At 44.6% G+C, this 19,789-nt stretch overlaps 1 protein-coding gene across 2 annotated transcripts in view; it reads right to left on the minus strand.

The window, feature by feature from the left end:
- Positions 1–19,789, minus strand: part of STK32C (serine/threonine kinase 32C) — a 277,510-nt gene that overhangs the window by 144,639 nt on the left and 113,082 nt on the right. Inside the window, exon 2 of one of the 2 annotated variants that reach the window (XM_038744043.1) lies at positions 11,780–11,835. The exons of the other annotated variant lie outside the window; for it this stretch is intronic. Coding sequence (XP_038599971.1) covers positions 11,780–11,835 — 56 coding nt within the window. The remainder of the gene's footprint in view (positions 1–11,779; positions 11,836–19,789) is intronic. 2 annotated transcript variants of the gene reach the window in all.

Consider the following 19,789-nt stretch of genomic DNA (forward strand, 5'->3'; position numbering starts at 1 on the left):
GCTGAATTGTACTTACCAAGCACTTAGTACAGTGCTCTGCACACAGTAAGTGATCAATAAATACAATTGAATGAACTGAATGAATGAAGGAAGGAAGGAAGGAAGGAAGCTGAGAGGTGGAGGAGTAAGATGGAGTAGAGGCTTGGCTTTGGAAATAAGGATATCATTCGTCACCTTTGAAGGGACCAGTTTTGATGGAGGGAACATAGTAAAAGCCAGATTGGAGGGGGTCAAGGAAAAGCTGGAGGAGAAGAACCAGAGACAGCAGGCGTAGACGATTCGGTCGAGGAGTTTGGAGAGGAATGATTGGAGAGAGTTTGCTGTGGGCAGAGAATGTGTATGTTTATTGTTCTATTGTACTCTCCCAAATGCATAGCACAGTACTCTGCACATAGTATGTGCTCAATAAACATGACTGAACAACTGACAGTCTAGAGAAGCAGTGTGGTCTAGTGGATAGAGCACCGGCCTGGGAGTCAGAAGGACCTGGGTTCTTATCCTGGCTCCACCGCTTGTCTGCTGTGTGACCTTGGGCAAATCCTCTATGTCTCAGTTACCTCATCTATAAAATGAAGATTAAGACTCTGATCACCACGTGGAACAGGTACTGTATCCAACGTGATTAGCTTGTCTCTACCGCAGTACTTAGTACAGTGCCTGGCAAACTGTAAGCGAGCCCACTGTTGGGTAGGGACTGTCTCTATATGTTGCCAACTTGTACTTCCCAAGAGCTTAGTACAGTGCTCTGCACACAGTAAGCGCTCAATAAATACGACTGATTGATTGACTAACAAATACAATGAAAAAATTGGGTCAATACAAATTTTCACTGTATTGATGTCTATCTCCCCCCACCATAATAATAATAACAATAATGATGGTACTTGTTAAGCGCTTCCTATGTGCCAAGTACAGTCCTAAGCGCTAGGGTAGATACAAGGTAATCAGGTTGTCCCATGTGGGGCTCACAGTCTTAATCACCATTTTACAGATGAGGTAACTGAGGCACAGAGAAGTTAATTGGCTAGCCCAAGGTCACACAGCAGGCAAGTGGCAGAGCTTTGATTAGAACCTACAACCTCTGACTCCCAAGCCCGGGCTCTTTCTACTAAGCCACACTGCTCCTCTACTGTGAGCTCATTGCGGGCAGGGAATGTCACTGTTTATTGTGTGGTATTGTACTTTCCCAAGCACTTAGTACAGTGCTCTGCACACAGTAAGCACTCAATGAATATGACTGAATGAATGAATGAATGAATTGCAATGCTCATGGGAGGAGAAGGGCCTTCTGAACTTTCTAAAACTTTGCTGTCCTCTGTCCATTAAAGTGTCTCCCGCTGCTCTTCATCCCAAGGAAAGAGAAGACAAAAAGCTAACAGTGTGCATGGCCCAGAGGCTCGAACTGCAGAGGGAAAAGCTTATTTTTGGACTGTTTTTCTGGAAAATTGCCAGAATGAACCAAATCTGTAGGGGACAAATACATTTGTCAGGAAGCTGGGAACTGGAGCTGGAACAGAGAGCAGTTGCAAGAGCCACCTGGCGTAGTGGATAGAGCACGGGCCTGGGAGTCAGAAGGTCATGGGTTCTCATTCTGACTCCGCCACTTGTCTGTTGTGTGACCTTGGGCAAGTCACTTCACTTCACTTCTCTGGGCCTCAGTGACCTCATCTGCAAAATGATGATTGAGACTGTGAGCCCCATTTGGGACAGGGACTGTATCCACTTGACCTAAGAGCCTGGAAAAAGTCATGAGATGTGCTGATGTAACAATTGCCACAGAAATACAAATTGTCAACTCTATGGTGTTTCCAGTGACAATGTATGGATCTGAAAGCTGAACAGTGAAAAAACAAGATAGAAAGAGCATCGATTCTTTTGAAATGTGGTGTTGGAGAAGACTTTTGCGAATACCGTGGACTGCACGAAAACGAACAAATGGATTTTGGAGCAAATTGAACCAAAGTGTTTTTTGGAAGGCCAAATGACTCAACTTAGATGAGCATATTTTGGACACATCATCAGGAGGACGGATTCTCTGGAGAAGACACTGATGCTAGGAAAAGTCCAGGGCAAAGGTGGAAGAGGCAGACTGGTGGCTAGATGGAGAGACACCATAACAACAATAATGGAAGAACCGTTAGAAAGGTTGCAGATCATTCATTCATTTAATCATATTTATTGAGTGCTTACTGTGTGCAGAGCACTGTACTAAGCACTTGGGAAGTAGAAGTTGGCAACATATAGAGACGGTCCCTACCCAACAATGGACTCACAGCCTAGAAGGGGGAGACAGACAACAAAACAAAACCTGTGGACAGGTGTCAAGTCATCAGAATAAATAGAAATAAAGCTAGATCAACCAATCGTATTTATTGAGCTCTTACTGTGTGCAGAGCACTGTACTAAGTGCTTGGGAAGTACAAGTTAGCGCTTGGGAGATGCACATCATTAACAAAATAGAATAGTAAATATGTACAAGTAAAATAAACAGAGTAATAAAGCTGTACAAACATATATACAGGTGCTGTGGGGAGGGGAAGGAGGTAGGGCAGGGGGGTGGGGAGGAGGAGAGGAAAAAGGGGGCTCAGTCTGGGAAGGCCTCCTGGAGGAGATGAGCTCTCAGTAGGGCTTTGAAGGGAGGAAGAGAGCTAGCTTGGCGGATGTGCGGAGGGAGGGCATTCCAGGCCAGAGGAAGGACGTGGGCCAGGGGTCGGCGGCGAGACAGGTGAGAACGAGGTATGGTGAGGAGGTTAGAGGCAGAGGAGTGGAGGGTGTGAGCTGGGCTGTAGAAGGAGAGAAGGGAGGTGAGGTAGGAAGGGGCAAGGTGATGGAGAGCCTTGAAGCTGAGAGTGAGGAGTTTTTACTTGATGCGTAGGTTGACTGGTTGCCACTGGAGATTTTTGAGAAGGGGAGTAACATCCCCAGAGAGTTTCTACACAAAGATGATCCGGGCAGCAGTGTGAAGTATTGACTGAAGTGGGGAGAGACAGGATGATGGGACACCAGAGAGAAGGTTGATGTAATAACCGAGTCAGGATAGGATGAGAGATTGAACCAGCAAGGTAGCAGTTTGGATGGAGAGAAAGGGTGGATCTTGGCGATGTTGCAGAGGTGAGACCAGCAGGTTTTGGTGATGGATTGGATGTGAGGGGTGAACGAGAGAGCGGAGTCGAAGATGACACCAAGGTTGCGGGCTTGTGAGATGGGAAGGATGGTAGTGCCATCTACAGTGACGGGAAAGTCAGGAAGAGGGCAGGATTTGGGAGGGAAGATAAGGAGTTCAGTCTTGGACATACTGATTTTGAGATGGCGAGCAGACATCCAGATGGAGATGTCCTGAAGGCAGGAGGAGAACCGAGCCTGAAGGGAGGGAGAGAGAGCAGGGGCAGAGATGTAGATTTGGGTGTCATCAGCATAAAGGTGAGAGTTGAAGTCGTGGGAGTGAATGAGTTCACCAAAGGAGTGAGAGTAGATAGAGAATAGAAGGGGACCAAGAACTGACCCTTGAGGAACCCCTACAGCAAGGGGATGGAAGGGGAAGGAGGAGCCCGCAAAGGCGATTGAGAATGAATGGCTGGAGAGATAAGAGGAGAACCAGGAGAGGATGAAGTCTGTGAAGCCAAGGTTGGATAGCGTGTTGAGGAGAATGGGGTGGTCCACAGTGTCGAAGGCAGCTGAGAGGTCGAGGAGGATTAGGATAGAGTAGGAGCTGTTGGATTTGGCAAGCAGGAGGTTATTGGTGACCTTTGAAAGGGCAATTTCAGTGTAGTGTAGGGGACGGAAGCCAGATTGGAGGGGGTCGAGGAGAGAGTTGGCATTGAGGAATTCGAGGCAGCAGGTGTAGACGACTCATTCAAGGAGTTTGGAAAGGAATGGTAGGAGGGAGATAGGGCAAAAAGTAGGGGAGGTGGAGTCAAGAGAGGGTTTTTTTTAGGATGGGGGAGACGTGGGCATGTTTGAAGGTAGAGGGGAAGGAACCAGTGGAGAGTGAGCAGTTGAAGATGGAAGTTAAGGAGGCGGGAAGGGAAGGGGCGAGAGATTTCATAAGATGAGAGGGAATGGGGTCAGGAGCACAGGTGTCCGGAGTAGCACTTGAGAGGAGGGAGGAGATCTCATCTGAAGATACTGCTGGGAAGGATGGGAGAGTAGAGGAGAGGGTTGAGAGCAGGGGGGTTGGAGAAGGGGGAGGAGTAACTTTGGGGAGCTCAGACCTGATGGGGTTAATTTTACTAATGAAGTAGGAGGCCAGATCTTTGGAGGAGAGGGAGGAACAGGGGGTCTGAGAAGGGAGTTAAATGTGCGGAAGAGTTGACGGGGATGATGGGCATGGGTGTCAATAAGGGAGGAGAAATAGTTTTGCCTGGCAGAGGAGAGGGCAGAGTTAAGCCAGGAAAGGCTAAACTTGAAGTGAACAAGGTTGGCTTGGTGTTTAGACTTTCGCCAGCAGCGTTCAGCAGCTCGAGCATAAGAGCGAAGGAGGTGGACAGTGGCAGTGATCCAAGGTCGAGGGTTAGTGGTATGAGAGCAGCAAAGGGAAAGGGGAGCAAGTGAGGCGAGTTGAGTTGAGTAGACAGGGTAGAGTTGAGAGCAGTAATCTGGTCATCAAGACTGGGTAGAGAGGAAAGGAAGGCGAGGTGGGGTGTGAGGCACTCAGAAAGATGGATGTAGTCGAGAGAGCGGAGATCTCTGTGACAGATTGTAGCAGAGGACAGGACGTTCTCGAGAAAATATGTCCATGGAGTCACTATGAATTGGAAATGATTCGATGGCACTTAATAATAATAACTGTGTCCACCTCGATTTGCTTGTATCTACCCCAGCACTTAGTACAGTGCTTGGCACATAGAAAGCACTTAACAAATACCATTAGTATCATAATAATTATTATTATTATTAATATTAAGAGGTGGCAAATCATCAGAATTAATGAGCCAGTTCCAGGTTCAGAGCCAGGTAGGCTCACACCTGCGCAGCTACTGGGCCTCAGTTACCTCATCTGTAAAATGGGGATGAAGATTGTGAGCCCCACGTGGACAACCTGATAACCTTGTATCCACCCCAGGGCCTAGAACAGTGCTTGGCACATAGTAAGTGCTTAATAAATACTATTATTATTATTATTATTATTACTGGATTTACATCACTCATCATCATCATCATCACGAATGCTATTTATTGAGCACTTACTATGTGCAGAACGTAAGCTCATTATAGGCCGGGAGTGCGTTGGTTGTATTTTTCTATTGTACTCTCCCAAACGTTTAGTGCAGTGCTTTACACACAGTAAGCACTCAATAAATTATGATGATGGTGGTATTTGTTAAGCACTTACTATGTGCCAAGCACTGTTCAAGCACTAGGGTAGATACAAGGTAATTAGGTTGTCCCACGTGGGGCTCACGGATTTTACAGATGAGGGAACATGAGAGCTTCAACCCCATTTTACAGATGGGGGAACTGAGGCACAGAGGACTTAAGTGACTTGCCCAAGGTCACACAGCAGACAGACACAGAGTCGGGATTAGAGCATCCTCACTGTAGTCACAGTACTAGTTGGGAGAACCATGACTTTCTGTGCTCCTGATAATTCTGAGCAAATTCCTACCCGTAAAAATCAATTTTTACTGATCAATGTCTAACCCACCCTTCGCTAAGTAACCTATTTAGACATACAGCACCTGTGGATTTTGTTTCACAATCCAGCAGGTTGTAGGTTAGATCCAGCAGGTTAAATCCATTCAATTTTATTTAATCTGACTTTACTGCTTGTAAATACTTATATGACATTGAACTGTAAGCATCACATCAGCAAGGAATATGTCATAATAATGATAGCATTTGTTAAGTGCTTACTCTATGCAGAGCACTGTTCTAAGCACTGGGGGGGATACAAGGTGATCAAGTTGTCCCACGTGGGGCTCACAGTCTTAATCCCCATTTTACAGATGAGGTAACTGAGGCTCAGAGAAGTTAAGTGACTTGCCCAAGGTCACACAGCAGACATGTGGCAGAGTCAGGATTTGAACCCATGACCTCTGACTCCAAAGGCCACGCTCTTCTCACTGAGCCATGCTGCTTCTCATGTCATGTGTTAGTGTTACAAATCCCAAGCTTTCAGTACAGTGCATTGCAGTCAATAAACACCATCAAGATTACTAGCTAGACTTGAAGCAGAAACTTTGCAAATGGATTAAATCAATTTCCATGAATCACTGGATAAGTTCTAGCTTCACGTGGCTCAATGGAAAGAGCCTGGGCTTGGGAGTCAGAGGTCTTGGGTTCTAATCCCAGCTCTGCCACTTGACAGCTGTGTGACTTTGGGCAAGTGACTTAACTTTTCTGGGCCTCTGTTCCCTCATCTGTAAAATGGGGATTAAGATTGTGAGCCCCACTGGGGACAACATTGATTACCTTGTATCCCCCCAGCACTTAAAATAGTGCTTGGCACCCAGTAAGCGCTTAACAAATACCAACATTATTATTATTATTATTATTATTATTATTATTATTATTATCTGTAGCTGTCATCTCAATCTTTTGGCTAATCATTGGACCAGCAGAGCAATCCTGTACTTAGCATTCAGTACCTCCTATAAACTTGGCACAAGTTTAGAAGCAGCGTAGCTTGCTGGATAGAACACAAGCCTGGGAGTCAGAGGAACCCGGGTTTTAATCCTGGGTCCTCCACTTCTCTGCTGTGTGACCCCGGGCAAGTTACTTCCCTTCTCTGGGCCTCAGTTACCTCACCTGTAAAACGGGGATTAAGATTGTGAGCACCATGTGGAATGGGGACTGTGTCCCACCTGATTAGCTTGTATTTACCTCAGTGTTTAGAACAGTGCCTGGCACATAGTAAGCACTTAAAAAAATCCTTAAAAAAAGGTCAAAATGTCTCCATCATCTGTGTCAGAAATGGGATTTTGAAACGGAGGAAATATTTATTTTCTGCTCAAACCGCATCCATATATAAATTTGGTGGGTGGGTGTGAATAAAATATATGTAAGACTCTCTATCCGCAAATTCCAAACATACGCTGGACAACCTTTTGCAGAGACAAGAAATTTAATTTATGTTACTATTTTTTATTTTTGCCTTTGAACTAAACGTTCTTACCTCTCTAAAAGCCGTCTTTACACCAGCCCATTTTGTCTGCTGTTCCCCCATTTTGACATTTTCCAGGCTTTTCACAGAATGTAAATGTTACCACTAGAACCAAAAGTCCATGAAGAATTCATCTTGAGAACATTCAGAACTTTCAGTCTGCTCTCCTTCCTTCACAGAACATCGCTGCAGGAGATTGTGCACTGATTGACCATTCACTTGATCATTTTTAACTTTAAATGAGCACTTACTGTGTGCAAAGCACTGTACTTAGAGCTTGAGAGAGTACAATACAACAACAAACAGACACATTCCCTGTCCACAAGGAACTCACAATCTAGAGGGGGAGACAAACATTAATATAAATAAATAAATAAATTGCAGGTGTATTCATATGTGCTTTGGAGCTGGGAGGGAGGATGAATGCGGGGGGCAAGTCAGGGTTATGCAGAAGGGAGTGGGAGAAGAGGAGAGGAGGGCTTAGTCAGGGAAGGCTTCTTGGAGGAGATGGGCCTTCGATAAGGCTTTGACGTAGGGGAGAACAATTATCTGTCTGCTCTGAGGAGGGAGGGCGTTCCAGGCCAGAGGCAGGATGTGGGCAAGAGGTCGATGGCAAGAGAGAAAACATCGAGATACAGTGAGAAGGTTGACATTAGGGAAACCGGGTGTGAGGGCTGGGTCGTAGTAGCAGAGTAGCGAGGTGAGGTTGGAGGGGGCAAAGTGCAAGGTGATTGAGACCTACTGACCTCTAGTTTTTTTTCTCTATGGTATTTGTAAAGCACTTATTATGTGTCAGGCACTGAACTAAACACTGGGGTAGATACAAGCTAATCAGCTTCCCCCCTTCAAAGCCCTACTGAAAGCTCACCTCCTTCAGGAGGCCTTCCCAGACTAAGCCCTCCTTTTCCTCTGCTCCCCCTTCCCTCCCCATTCCCTCCACATCGAAGCAGCGTGGCTCAGTGGAAAGAGTTCGGGCTTTGGAGTCAGAGGTCATGGGTTCAAAGCTCGACTCCACCAATTGTCAGTTGTGTGACTTTGGGCAAGTCACTTAACTTCTCTGTGCCTCAGTTATCTCATCTGTAAAATGGGGATTAAGACTGTGAGCCCCCTGTGGGACAACCTGATCACCTTGTAACCTTCCCAGCAATTAGAACAGTGCTTTGCACATAGTAAGCACTTAATAAATGCCATTATTATTATTATTGCCCTAACTCACTCCCTTTGCTTTACCCTCCACCCCTCCCCATAGCATTTGTGTATATAGATATGTACTTACAATTATAATTCCATTTATTTTTATTGATGATGTTTATATATATATCTCTAATTCTATTTATTTATATTGATGCTACTGATGCCTGTTTACTTGTTTTGATGTCTGTCTCCCTCCTTCTAGATTGTGAGCCCGTTGTGGGCAGGGATTGTCTCTCCTTGTTGCTGAATTGTACTTTCCAAGTGCTTAGTACAGTGCTCTGCACACAGTAAGTGCTCAATAAATACAATTAAATGAATGAATGAATGAGTTGGACACAGTCCCTGTCCCCATAATAATAAAGGGACTTATTACGCCCTTACTATGTACCAAGCACTGTTCTAAGTGCTGGGGTAGAGACAAGTTATTCAGGTTGGTCACAGTGCCTGTCCCACATGGGGCTCACATTCTTAATCCCCATTTTACCAGTGAGGTAACCGAGGCACAGAGATGTGAAGTGACTTGTCCAAGGTCGCACAGCATACAAGTGACAGAGCCAGGATTAGAACCCAGGTCCTTCTGACTCCCAGACCCACGCTGCATGTGTCAGGCACTGTACTAAACCCTGGGGGAGAGACAAGCTAATCGGGTTAATGATAATGATGGTATTTGTGAAGTGCTTACTATGTGCAAAGCACTGTTCTAAGCGCTGGGGGGCTACAAGGTGATCAGGTTGTCCCACGTGGGGCTCACAGTCTTAATCACCATTTTACAGATGAGGGAACTGAGGCCCAGAGAAGTTAAGTGATTTGCCAGAAATCACACAGCTGACAAGTGGCAGAGCCGGGATTAGAACCTACAACCTCTGACTCCCAAGCCCTGGCTCTTTCCACTAAACCACACTGCTCCTCTACTGTGAGCTCGTTGCGGAATTAGAACCCATGATCTCTGACTCACAAGCCCGGGCTCTTTCCACTGAGCCACGTTGCTGCTGCGGGTTGAACACAGTCCCCGTCCCACATGGGGCTCACAGTCTTAATTCCCATTTTACAGGTGAGGTAACTGAGGCACAGAGAAGCAAAGTGACTTCCTCAAGGTTCCACAGGAGACAAGTGGCAGAGCAAGGATTAGAGCCCAGCTCTTTCTGACTTCCAGGCCCGGGCTCTATCCAGTGGGCAAAGCTTCCTCTCAATCCGAAAGCTCCATGGAGCCACTGGCTTCTTCCCACCGGCCCCTCACAAATGTCCCATTAGCATTCCAGATTGCTCCTGCAGTTCTATTTTCTCCACAGTCTCTCGTGTTCATCAAATCTTCTTACCACGAGTTGACACTGGGATGCCACAGGAAATGTGCCTGAAATGAGCTTGATGATGGTTAATTCTGCTCTCAATGAAAAGAGGCTGGGTGGATTGAAATGGGGTATCCCTCAAGAATGCCAAGTCAAGAGGGGAGCAGAGAGTGGATCAACGCTTCAGTTGGATTGGCCCATTGGGATCGAGCCAATCGCTTTTCTGCCTCAGTCATTCGGGGAGGGCAGGAGAAGTAGCTACCCCACTCTGGGAAGCTGTGAAGCCTAGCGGTTAGAGCACGGAGCTGTGAATCAGGAGGGCCTAATCCCGGATTTGCCACTTCTCTGCCTTGTGACTTTGGCCACTTCCCTTCTCTGGGCCTCAGTTACCTCACCTGAGGTAACTTTAAAAAGACAGTTTGTCCAAGCAGATGTACAGACAGGAAAAGAAAAATGAGGAGAAAATGTCATCTGGTTATATATCTTAATCTGTTGGGTCTTTGAAATACCCAAGATGCAATTAATCTGAAAATAGATGTAGTACACATTTTGCCCTAAACTTTAAAAACACAATTTTAATGGCACAATTTAAGGGAAAATGAATCCATATGGAGGTGATTCATTTAAATAGAAATAATTCCGATATGTTCTTGAGAGCTATGTTTAGTCATTTGCAAGCTTGTAAAACTAATTTTTTTTTTTGGGGGGAGGGTGGTTTGTGGAAAAATGGGAAGTTTTATTTTGCCAATCACAGACAAATGTGGACAAAGGGATCCGGGTTCAGTTCCAAAATCAAGCCTGAAAATTCGGGAGAAATTCTCCAAATTCATTCTCCCTGGAAACACGGGAAATGAGCTAATCTGTTTTCTTTCCCTCCCATGGTACATTGTACTACCACGGAGAAATTCCACAGCAAATGTGGACTGTTTCACCTGAGTCTTAACTGGCTCTAAAATGAACAAGTCTATTTTTGTTCAACAAGAATGTCTTCTATTTATTATACCAACCATCCCATTTACAAAAAGTTCCAAAGGAAGTGATATGCTTCTGGTCTGCTTCTTCACCTCCAAATGTAGCCAGATATTTTCCCAGCAACCCTGATCATGCAGTTTCGATTGTAGTATTTTTGCAGCGATTGGAGCAACGGTATTTCTTGAGCAGGCACTGAATGCCATACACTGTATTAAGTGCTTGGGAATAATAATAATAATTATTATTATTATTATATTTGTCAAGCACTTAGTATGTGTCAAGCACTGTTCTAAGCACTAGGGTAGATACAAAGTAATCAGGTTGGACACAGTCCCTGTCCTACATGGGGCTCACAGTCTTCATTCCTGTTTTCCAGATGAGGGAATGAAGAAGCCTGATAATAATAATAAAAATAATGATGGCATTTATTAAGCACTTACTATATGCAAAGCACTGTTCTAAGTGCTGGGGAGGTTACAAAGTGATCAGGTTGTCCACCAGGGGGCTCACAGTCTTAATCCCCATTTTACAGATGAGGGAACTGAGGCCCAGAGAAGTGAAGTTTCACAGCTGACAATTGGCCAGGATTTGAACCCATGGCCTCTGACTCCACAGCCCGTGCTCTTTCCACTGAGCCATGATGCTTCTCATTTGACCATAAGCTCCTTGCAGGCAGGGATGCCTAGCGGATGGAGCAAGGGCCTGGAAATCAGAAGGACCTGTGTTCTAATCCTGGCTCTGCCACTTGTCTGCTGTGTGACCTTGGGCAAGCCACTTCACTTCTCTGGGTCTCAATTACCTCATCTGTAAAATGGGCATTAACAAAGTGTGCCCTATGTGGGACACACTCTGTGTCCAACCCGATTATCTTATATCTACCCCAGTGCTCAAAACAGTGCCTGGCACATAGTAAATGCTTAACAAATATTACAGTTATTGTTATTATTATTATTAGTCCTCTGTTTTAGTCCCCTCAATGTCTTAGTACAGTAAGTGCTCAGTACATCCCTTTGAGTGGAGTCCTGAAAATAGAAAAGTGGGAAAGATATGTGGTATTTTCTTGGTTCTTGAACCAGTCTAAAGATCTCTATGTTAGAGAGAGAGCTAAGAGCAAAAAGACACTGCTCCAGGATTGCGGTCTCTCATAAAGAACCTGCAAAGCTACCCCTTGTGGAAAATGGTGTTCCACATTCAATTGCCTCGACAATAACCAAATCCATCTTACCTTTCCAAAGCTCCCCTTCCCAATGGCTCGGAGGATCTGGAAGTGGTCAAAGTTCACTAGAAAATAAAGGCAGAAGCACTTTAGTAAGATGGGTTAGATATTCTGAATAAGGACCTCAAAACATGTCCTCTTCCTTTGGTGTCAAAAGCTCCCAGCGAATTTCATATCATTCTATTTTTCTTAAATCCCAGAGCGATATAGTTTCCTCCAAAGATGCATCATTAAATTTCTTTTCAAAGACACATGCCGTTAGGCCTACCTGAGTAGGGCACACTTTCTTAATCCCTTTCCTCTGACACCTCCCCTTTCCTGACTACTATCTGGATGCCCTAAGAGAGGGAAAAGGTATGCAGCGCAAATGAAACATGTCCAAAACAGAAGCAATCAACTGTGTTTATTGAGCACTTACTATAATAATAATAATGATAGTATTTGTTAAGCGCTTACTATGTGCCAACCACTGTTCTAAGCAAGGTAGATGCAAGATCATCAGCTTGTTGCATTTGGGGCTAACAGACTTAATCCCCATTTTATGGATGAGGGAACTGAGGCACAGAGAAGTAAAGCTAGTTGCCCAAAGTCACACAGCTGATAAGTGGCAGAGCAGGGATTAGAACCAATGACGTCTGATTACCAAGCTCTTTCCACTAAGCCATGCTGCTTCTCTCCAGAGCAGCAGAGCATTGTACTAAGCACCTGGGGGAGTACACTATAACAATATTACAGACACATTTCCTGCCCACAATGAGCTTACACTCTAGATAATGTATCTTCCGACCCATAACCTATCCTCCCCCATCCTTTATTTCTATCCCTGCTCCCTGCCCATGTGAGAATGAATGACAGAAGGAGGTGCAAACAATAACTGTCTTTTTGTTAAGCACCTGTGTGCAGTCCCAGCCCTCAAAGAGTTTACAGTCTAGCGCTTAATACAGTGATTTGACATTTCCCAGATTCTTCCTCTGGCCTGGAATTCCCTCCCCTCCTTCAAAGATACCAGACCACCACTCTCTCCACATTCAAGTGCTTAGTACAGTGCTTTGCACAAAGTCAGTGCTCAATAACTACAATTGAACTGACTGAATTCAAAGCATTATTAAGGTCATAACAGGGTGGCTTAGTGGGAAGAGCCCGGGCTAGGGAGTCAGAGATTGTGGGTTCGAATCCTGCCTCTGCCACTTATCAGCTGTGTGACTTTGAGTAAGCCACATCACCTCTCTGTGCCTCAGTTACCTCATCTGTAAAATGGGGATTAAGACTGACAACCTGATCACCTTGTATCTACTCCAGTGCTTAGAACAGTGCTTGGCACATAGTAAACACTTAACAAATACTATTATTATTATTATTATTATTATTATTATTATCATCTCTTCCAAGAGGCCTTCCCTAATTAAGCCCTCTTTTTCTCTCCTACCTCTCCCTCCTGTGATATCTGTACTTGGATCTGTGACCTTTGGACATCTCATAGTCACCCCACTCCCAACTCCACAGCACTATTTATTTATAGTAATGTGTGTTTCCCCCTCTAGGGTGTAGGCTTATTCCAGAGGGGAAGCATCTCCGCTAATTCTATTGCATTGTACTCACCCAAGCACTTAGTAAAGTGCTCTGCACATGGGAAGTGCTCAGTAAATGCCATTGATTGATTGTTTGATTGATTTGACATCACCCTGTAGAGCTAGCCTGAATCTAAGGTCACCCAAGACCATCCATACGTCAACTAAATCAATCTATCAGTCAATCAATCAGTTAGTCAATCATATTTATTGTGTGCTTATTGTGGACAGCACTGTACTAAGAGCTTGGGAGAGTACAATATAACAAAATAACACATTTCAAACTCGCCATTTTTCCAACATGTTATGTCAGTCAATCATATTTATTGAACTCTTATGTGCAAAGCACTGTACTAAGTATTTAAGGGAGGATAAACAGACAAATTCCCTGCCGATACAGTCTCCTTTCCCACGGAAACCTTAGTGGCATTAAATGGAATATTATACTTATTTGATGTTATGATGATTAGAGAACAGTTACATTATTACCCCTGTAAGGCTTGACAAGCAAGCTACCAGAAATTTCTCCCTCAGGATGACAGTCTTATCTTGTCTTGGGCCGACGAGTCGTTTCCAACCCATAATGACTCCATGGACGCATCTCTCCCAGAATCATCATCAATCGTATTTATTGAGCGCTTACTGTGTGCAGAGCACTGTACTAAGCGCTTGGGAAGTAACAAATTGGCAACATATAGAGACAGTCCCTACCCAACAGTGGGCTTACAGTCTAAAAGGGGGAGACAGAGAACAAAACCAAACATACTAACAAAATAATGAAATAACAAAATAATGAAAATGGCAGTTGGAGAGGGAAGAAGAGAGGGGACAAGTGTTTTGATGAGGTGCAAGGAAATGGGGTCAGATGCCCAGGTGGTGGGGGTGGATTTTGAGAGAATCAGACGGTGAGGAGTTTCTGCCTGATGCAGGAGAGGATTACATCGATTATAACTGAAACCCCATTACCGCAATGGCGCTTCTAAGGAACCGGAAGATGGACTGAAGGGCTTTTAACTTCAGTACTATCTCACACACTCACAGAATGCCCCACTCTTCATCTGCTATCATTCTGGTAGTGGATTCAGAGAGTTTTCTTTGGAAAAATCTGGCAGTGGTTTACCATCGCCTTCGTCCATGTAGTCAACTCAAGTATCCGCCCTCAACTCTTTCCCATGCCTCTGTTGCCCAGCATGGGTGAGTTTTGACTTGTAGCAGATTACCTTCCACTCTCTAGCCACTGGCCAAGGTAGGAATAGAATGGGTAGGCCTCTGCTTGACTCTCCCTCCCAGAGCCAAGATTGGTAAAATTACCTAGGTGCCATCCTGAGAAGGTGGGGATGACAGAGTAAGGCCTGGGATTTGACCTGATTTCCTGTTCCAGTTCAGTGGAGGCTGCTTCTGACCTACGATCACTAAAGAGGAAAGAAGGGAAAATGAAGGATGTGGATAGAAGAAAAAATGGGTCTGCCAGCTCTATTATACTGTAATAATAATAATGATGATGGCATTTGTTAAGCACTTACTATGTGCCAAGCACTGTTCTAAGAGCTGGGGGAGATACAAGGTAATCAGGTTGTCCCACGTGGGGCTCACAGTCTTAACTGAGACTAAGCCCCCCTTTTCCTCAGTTCCCTCTCCCCTCCCCATCACCCCGACACTATCCCTTTGCTCTACCCCCTTCCCCACCCTACAGTACTTGTGTATAAATGTACATATCTATAATTCCATTTATTTATATTAATGCCTGTTTACTTGTTTTGATGTCTGTCTTCTCCCTTCTAGAGTGTGAGCCTGCTGTGGACAGGCATTGTCTCTGTTGCTGAATTGTACCTTCCAAGAGCATAGTACAGTGCTCTGCACACAGTAAGCGCTCAATGAATATGATTGAATGAATTGAATGAATGAATTAACTAATCCCCATTTTACAAATGAGGTCACTGAGGCCCAGAGAAGCTAAGTGACTTGCCCAAAGTCACACATCTGACAAGTGTCGGAGCTCAGATCAATCAGTCAATCAATCAATCGTATTTATTGAGCGCTTACTGTGTGCAGAGCACTGTACTAAGTGCTTGGGAAGTACAAGTTGGCAACATAAAGAGACAGTCACTACCCAACAGTGGGCTCACAGTCTAGAAGGGAGAGACAGAGAACAAAACCAAACATATTAACAAAATAAAATAAATAGAACAGATATGTACAAGTAAAATAAATAGAGTAATAAATATGTACAAACATATATACATATATACAGGTGCTGTGGGGAAGGGAAGGAGGTAAGGCGGGGGGATGGACAGCGGGACGAGGGGGAGAGGAAGGAGGGGGCTCAGTCTGGGAAGGCCTCCTGGAGGAGGTGAGCTCTCAGTAGGGACTTGAAGAGAGGAAGAGAGCTAGCTTGGTGGATGTGGGGAGGGAGGGCATTCCAGGCCAGGGGGATGACGTGGGCCGGGGGTCAACGGCGGGACAGGCGAGAATGAGGCACGGTGAGGAGATTAGCAGCAGAGGAGCGGAGGGTGAGGGCTGGGCTATAGAAGGAGACAAGGGAGTTGAGATAGGAGGGGGCGAGGTGATGGACAGCCTTGAAGCCGAGGGTGAGGAGTTTCTGCCTCATGTGCAGATTGATTGGTAGCCACTTGAGATTTTTGAGGAGGGGAGTAACATGCCCAGAGCGTTTCTGGACAAAGACAATCCGGGCAGCAGCATGAAGTATGGATTGAAGTGGGGAGAGACACGAGGATGGGAGATCAGAGAGAAGGCTGATGCAGTAGTCCAGACGGGATAGGATGAGAGCTTGAACGAGCAGAGTAGCAGTTTGGATGGAGAGGAAAGGGTGGATCTTGGCAATGTGGCGGAGCTGAGAACTCATGACCTCTGACCTCTGTATTTATTGAGCACTTACTGTGTGCAGAGCACTCTACTAAGCGCTTAGTACAAGTACAAGTACAAGTCCGCAACATATAGAGACGGTCCCTACCCAACAACGGGCTCACAGTCTGGAAGGGGGAGACAGACAACAAAGCAAATCATGTAGACAGGTGTCAAAACGGTCAGAATAACCCAAGCCCTTGGTCTTTCCACTGAGCCACACTCTCCCAACCACCTAGTACAGTGCTCTGCACTCAGTAAGTGCTCAATAAGTACCATAGATTGATTGCACTTGGATTTGCCCCCTTTATTGACCTCTCCCTCAATCCTACAGCACTTGGGTCCAAATACCGTAACTATTATCCATCATCTCTTCATTTCTATTCCTCTGTCACCAGCTCAGTGTGGGCAGGAAACATGTCTACCAAATCTGTTACCTTAGACTCTTTCAAGCGCTTAGTACAGTGCTCTGTACACAGTTAGCACTCAATAAATACTACTGATAGATTGACTGAAAACCAAACCCATCCCAGTGTACCTGGCTTGAACTCGATGGGACAACTAGAAACATTTTCATTTTACCAGCTCCTCAAGTGTACTATGTGTGGAGAAAAAAATGAAGACTCATTGCATTCATGTCCTAATGACTAAACAAGTTATTAGCAATTCATCTGAGCTTTCAGCAGGTTCCGTGAGGAAGCGGTGAAAGGGATGTCAATCAAAATTCCACCAGGTAAATATTCTTTCAGCAAAATTATCTGAATGAGGAATCATCAAACATCACTCAACTTTCCTAGGAATCATCAAGGAAAACTTACTGTAGGAGTAGCAGTAATGGTATGTTTTAAGCACTTATTATGTGCAAAAACACTGAAATAAGTGCTATGAAGGAATGCTTGGATGAGAAATAGGCCCTACCTTTTCCCCCACAAGGAGATGTTAATCTCAGAGCAAAGGAGTTTGGGACATTGACAACAGACCCATCCTGAAACACGATTATGTTGAACCTTGCTCTGCACCGAGTTAGCACTCAATAAATGCTATTGATTGATTACTCAGACTATAAAAACACAAAACCAACATGAAGGATGAGGACAAATGCACACATCAATCAATAATAATTATTGAATGCTTACTGTGTGCAGAGCACTGTACTAAGCACTTGGTGAAATACAATAGAATTAATAGAAATGATCCCTGCCCTTGAAGAGCTTATAATCTAGTAGGGGAGACAGAGACTATAAAACAAATTACATATGGGGAGAAGCAATACAGTTTAAAGATATGTACAATACTGTTAAACTGCACTCTCCCAAGAGCTTAGTCAGTGCTCTGAACACAAGTGCTCAACAAATACTACTGAATGAATTGAATAAATACACCAGTGCTGTGGAAAGGTGTGAGTCCCCAAGGTCTTAGGTGATGTGGTTGTGCTGAAAGTTGTCCTCTCCCAAGCACTTAGTACAGTACATGGCTTAAAATAAGTACTCGGTAAAACTACTGATTGATTGACTGATTGAAGTAGCAGTAGTTGGAAGTGGGAGGGGGAGGTAGGGTGGGGAGATGAGAGATTAGTCAGGGAAGACGTCCTAGAAGAGGCATAGTGGATTGAGCAGGGGCCTGGGAATCAGAAGGCTGTGGGTTCTAACTCTTCCTCTGCCACTTGTCTGCTGTGTGACCTTGGGCAAGTCACTGCACTTCTCTGAGCCTCAGTTACCTCATCTGTAAAATATGGAATTGAGACTGTGAGCCCCACATGGGACAGGGACTGTGTCCAACCTGTTTTGCTTTTATCCACCCCAGCACTTAGTATAGTACCTGGCACATAGTAAGCGCTTAACAAATACCATAGTTATTATCATTATTATTATTATTATTATTATTATTATTATTATTATTATGTGATTTCTGAAGGGCTTTGAAAATGGGGAGCATAGTGGCCTGCCGGAATGGGAGGAGGAGTGAGTTCCAGGAAGAAGGGGCGATGTAAGCAAGAGGTTAAAGATGAGATAGACAAGAATGAGTCTACTGGTATGCAACTAGGGCTAGAGGAGTAGAAAGTCTGAGTGAGCAAGTGGGACACACTCCAATTTACAGTATTTTGGAGGATGTGAAAATCAGTCCAAGACTCCCAGCAGTCAGTATGAGCTCTATAAATAACACGGATGATAATAGTGGTGTTGGGTAAACACTTTCTAGGTGCCTGGTACCATACTAAGCACTTGGGTATCCATTGCTTCATTCATTCATTCATTCATCTAATTGTATTTATTGAGTGCTTACTGTGTGCAAGGCACTGTACTAAGCACTTGGGAGAGTACAATACAACAACAAACAGATACATTCCCTGCCTACAATGAGCTCACAATCTAGAGGGGGAAACAAAGATTAATATAAATAGTAATAATATAAATACATAAGTAAATTACAGATATATGCAGATATATATACATATAACTGAGAAGCAGCATGGTCCAGTGGAAGGATCCGGGGCTTGGGAGGCATCACCTCGCCCCCTCCTACCTCACCTCCCTTCTCTCTTTCTACAGCCCAGCCCGCACCCTCTGCTCCTCTGCCGCTAATCTCCTCAGCGTGCCTCGTTCTCGCCTGTCCCGCCGTCGACCCCCAGCCCACGTCATCCCTCTGGCCTGGAATGCCGTCCCTCCCAACATCTGCCAGGCTAGCTCTCTTCCTCCCTTCAAGGCCCTACTGAGAGTTCACCTCCTCCAGGAGGCCTTCCCAGACTGAGCCCCCTCCTTCCTCTCCCCCTCTTCCCTCTCTCCATCCCCCCGCCTTACCTCCTTCCCTTCCCCACAGCACCTGTATATATGTATATATGTTTGTACATACTTATTACTCTATTTATTTATTTTACTTGTACATATCTGTTCTATTTATTTTATTTTGTTAATATGTTTGGTTTTGTTCTCTGTCTCCCCCTTCTAGACTGTGAGCCCACTGTTGGGTAGGGACTGCCTCTATATGTTGCCAACTTGTACTTCCCAAGCGCTTAGTACAGTGCTCTGCACACAGTAAGCACTCAATAAATACAATTGATTGATTGGTTGATATTGAGGTCATGGGTTTTAATCTCGGATCTGCCACTTGTCTGCTATGTGACTTCGGGCAAGTCACTTAACTTCTCTATGCATCAGTTACCTCATCTGGAAAATGGGGATTAAGACAGTGAGCCCAATATGGAACGAACTATTAACCTTGTATCTGCCCCAGCGCTTAGAACAGTGCTTAGAACATAGTAAGCACTTAACAAATACCATAATCATCATTATTATATATCTATATATAATATCTCATGTGTATATAGCTATAATTCTTTTTATCTATTCTGATGGTATTGACACCTCTCTACTTGTTTTATTTTCTGTCTCTCCCTTCTAGACTGTGAGCGTCTCTATATGTTGCCGATTTGTATTTTCCAAGCACTTAGTACAGTGCTCTGCACACAGTAAGTGCTCAATAAATATGATTGAATGAATGAATATATATATATGTATATATAAACAGGGGTAGATACAGCACAAACAGATGAGACACAGTCTCAGAGTCTAAGTAGGAGGGGGAACAAGTA

Source organism: Tachyglossus aculeatus, chromosome 3, assembly GCF_015852505.1.
Source record: "Tachyglossus aculeatus isolate mTacAcu1 chromosome 3, mTacAcu1.pri, whole genome shotgun sequence".
NCBI lineage: Eukaryota > Metazoa > Chordata > Mammalia > Monotremata > Tachyglossidae > Tachyglossus > Tachyglossus aculeatus.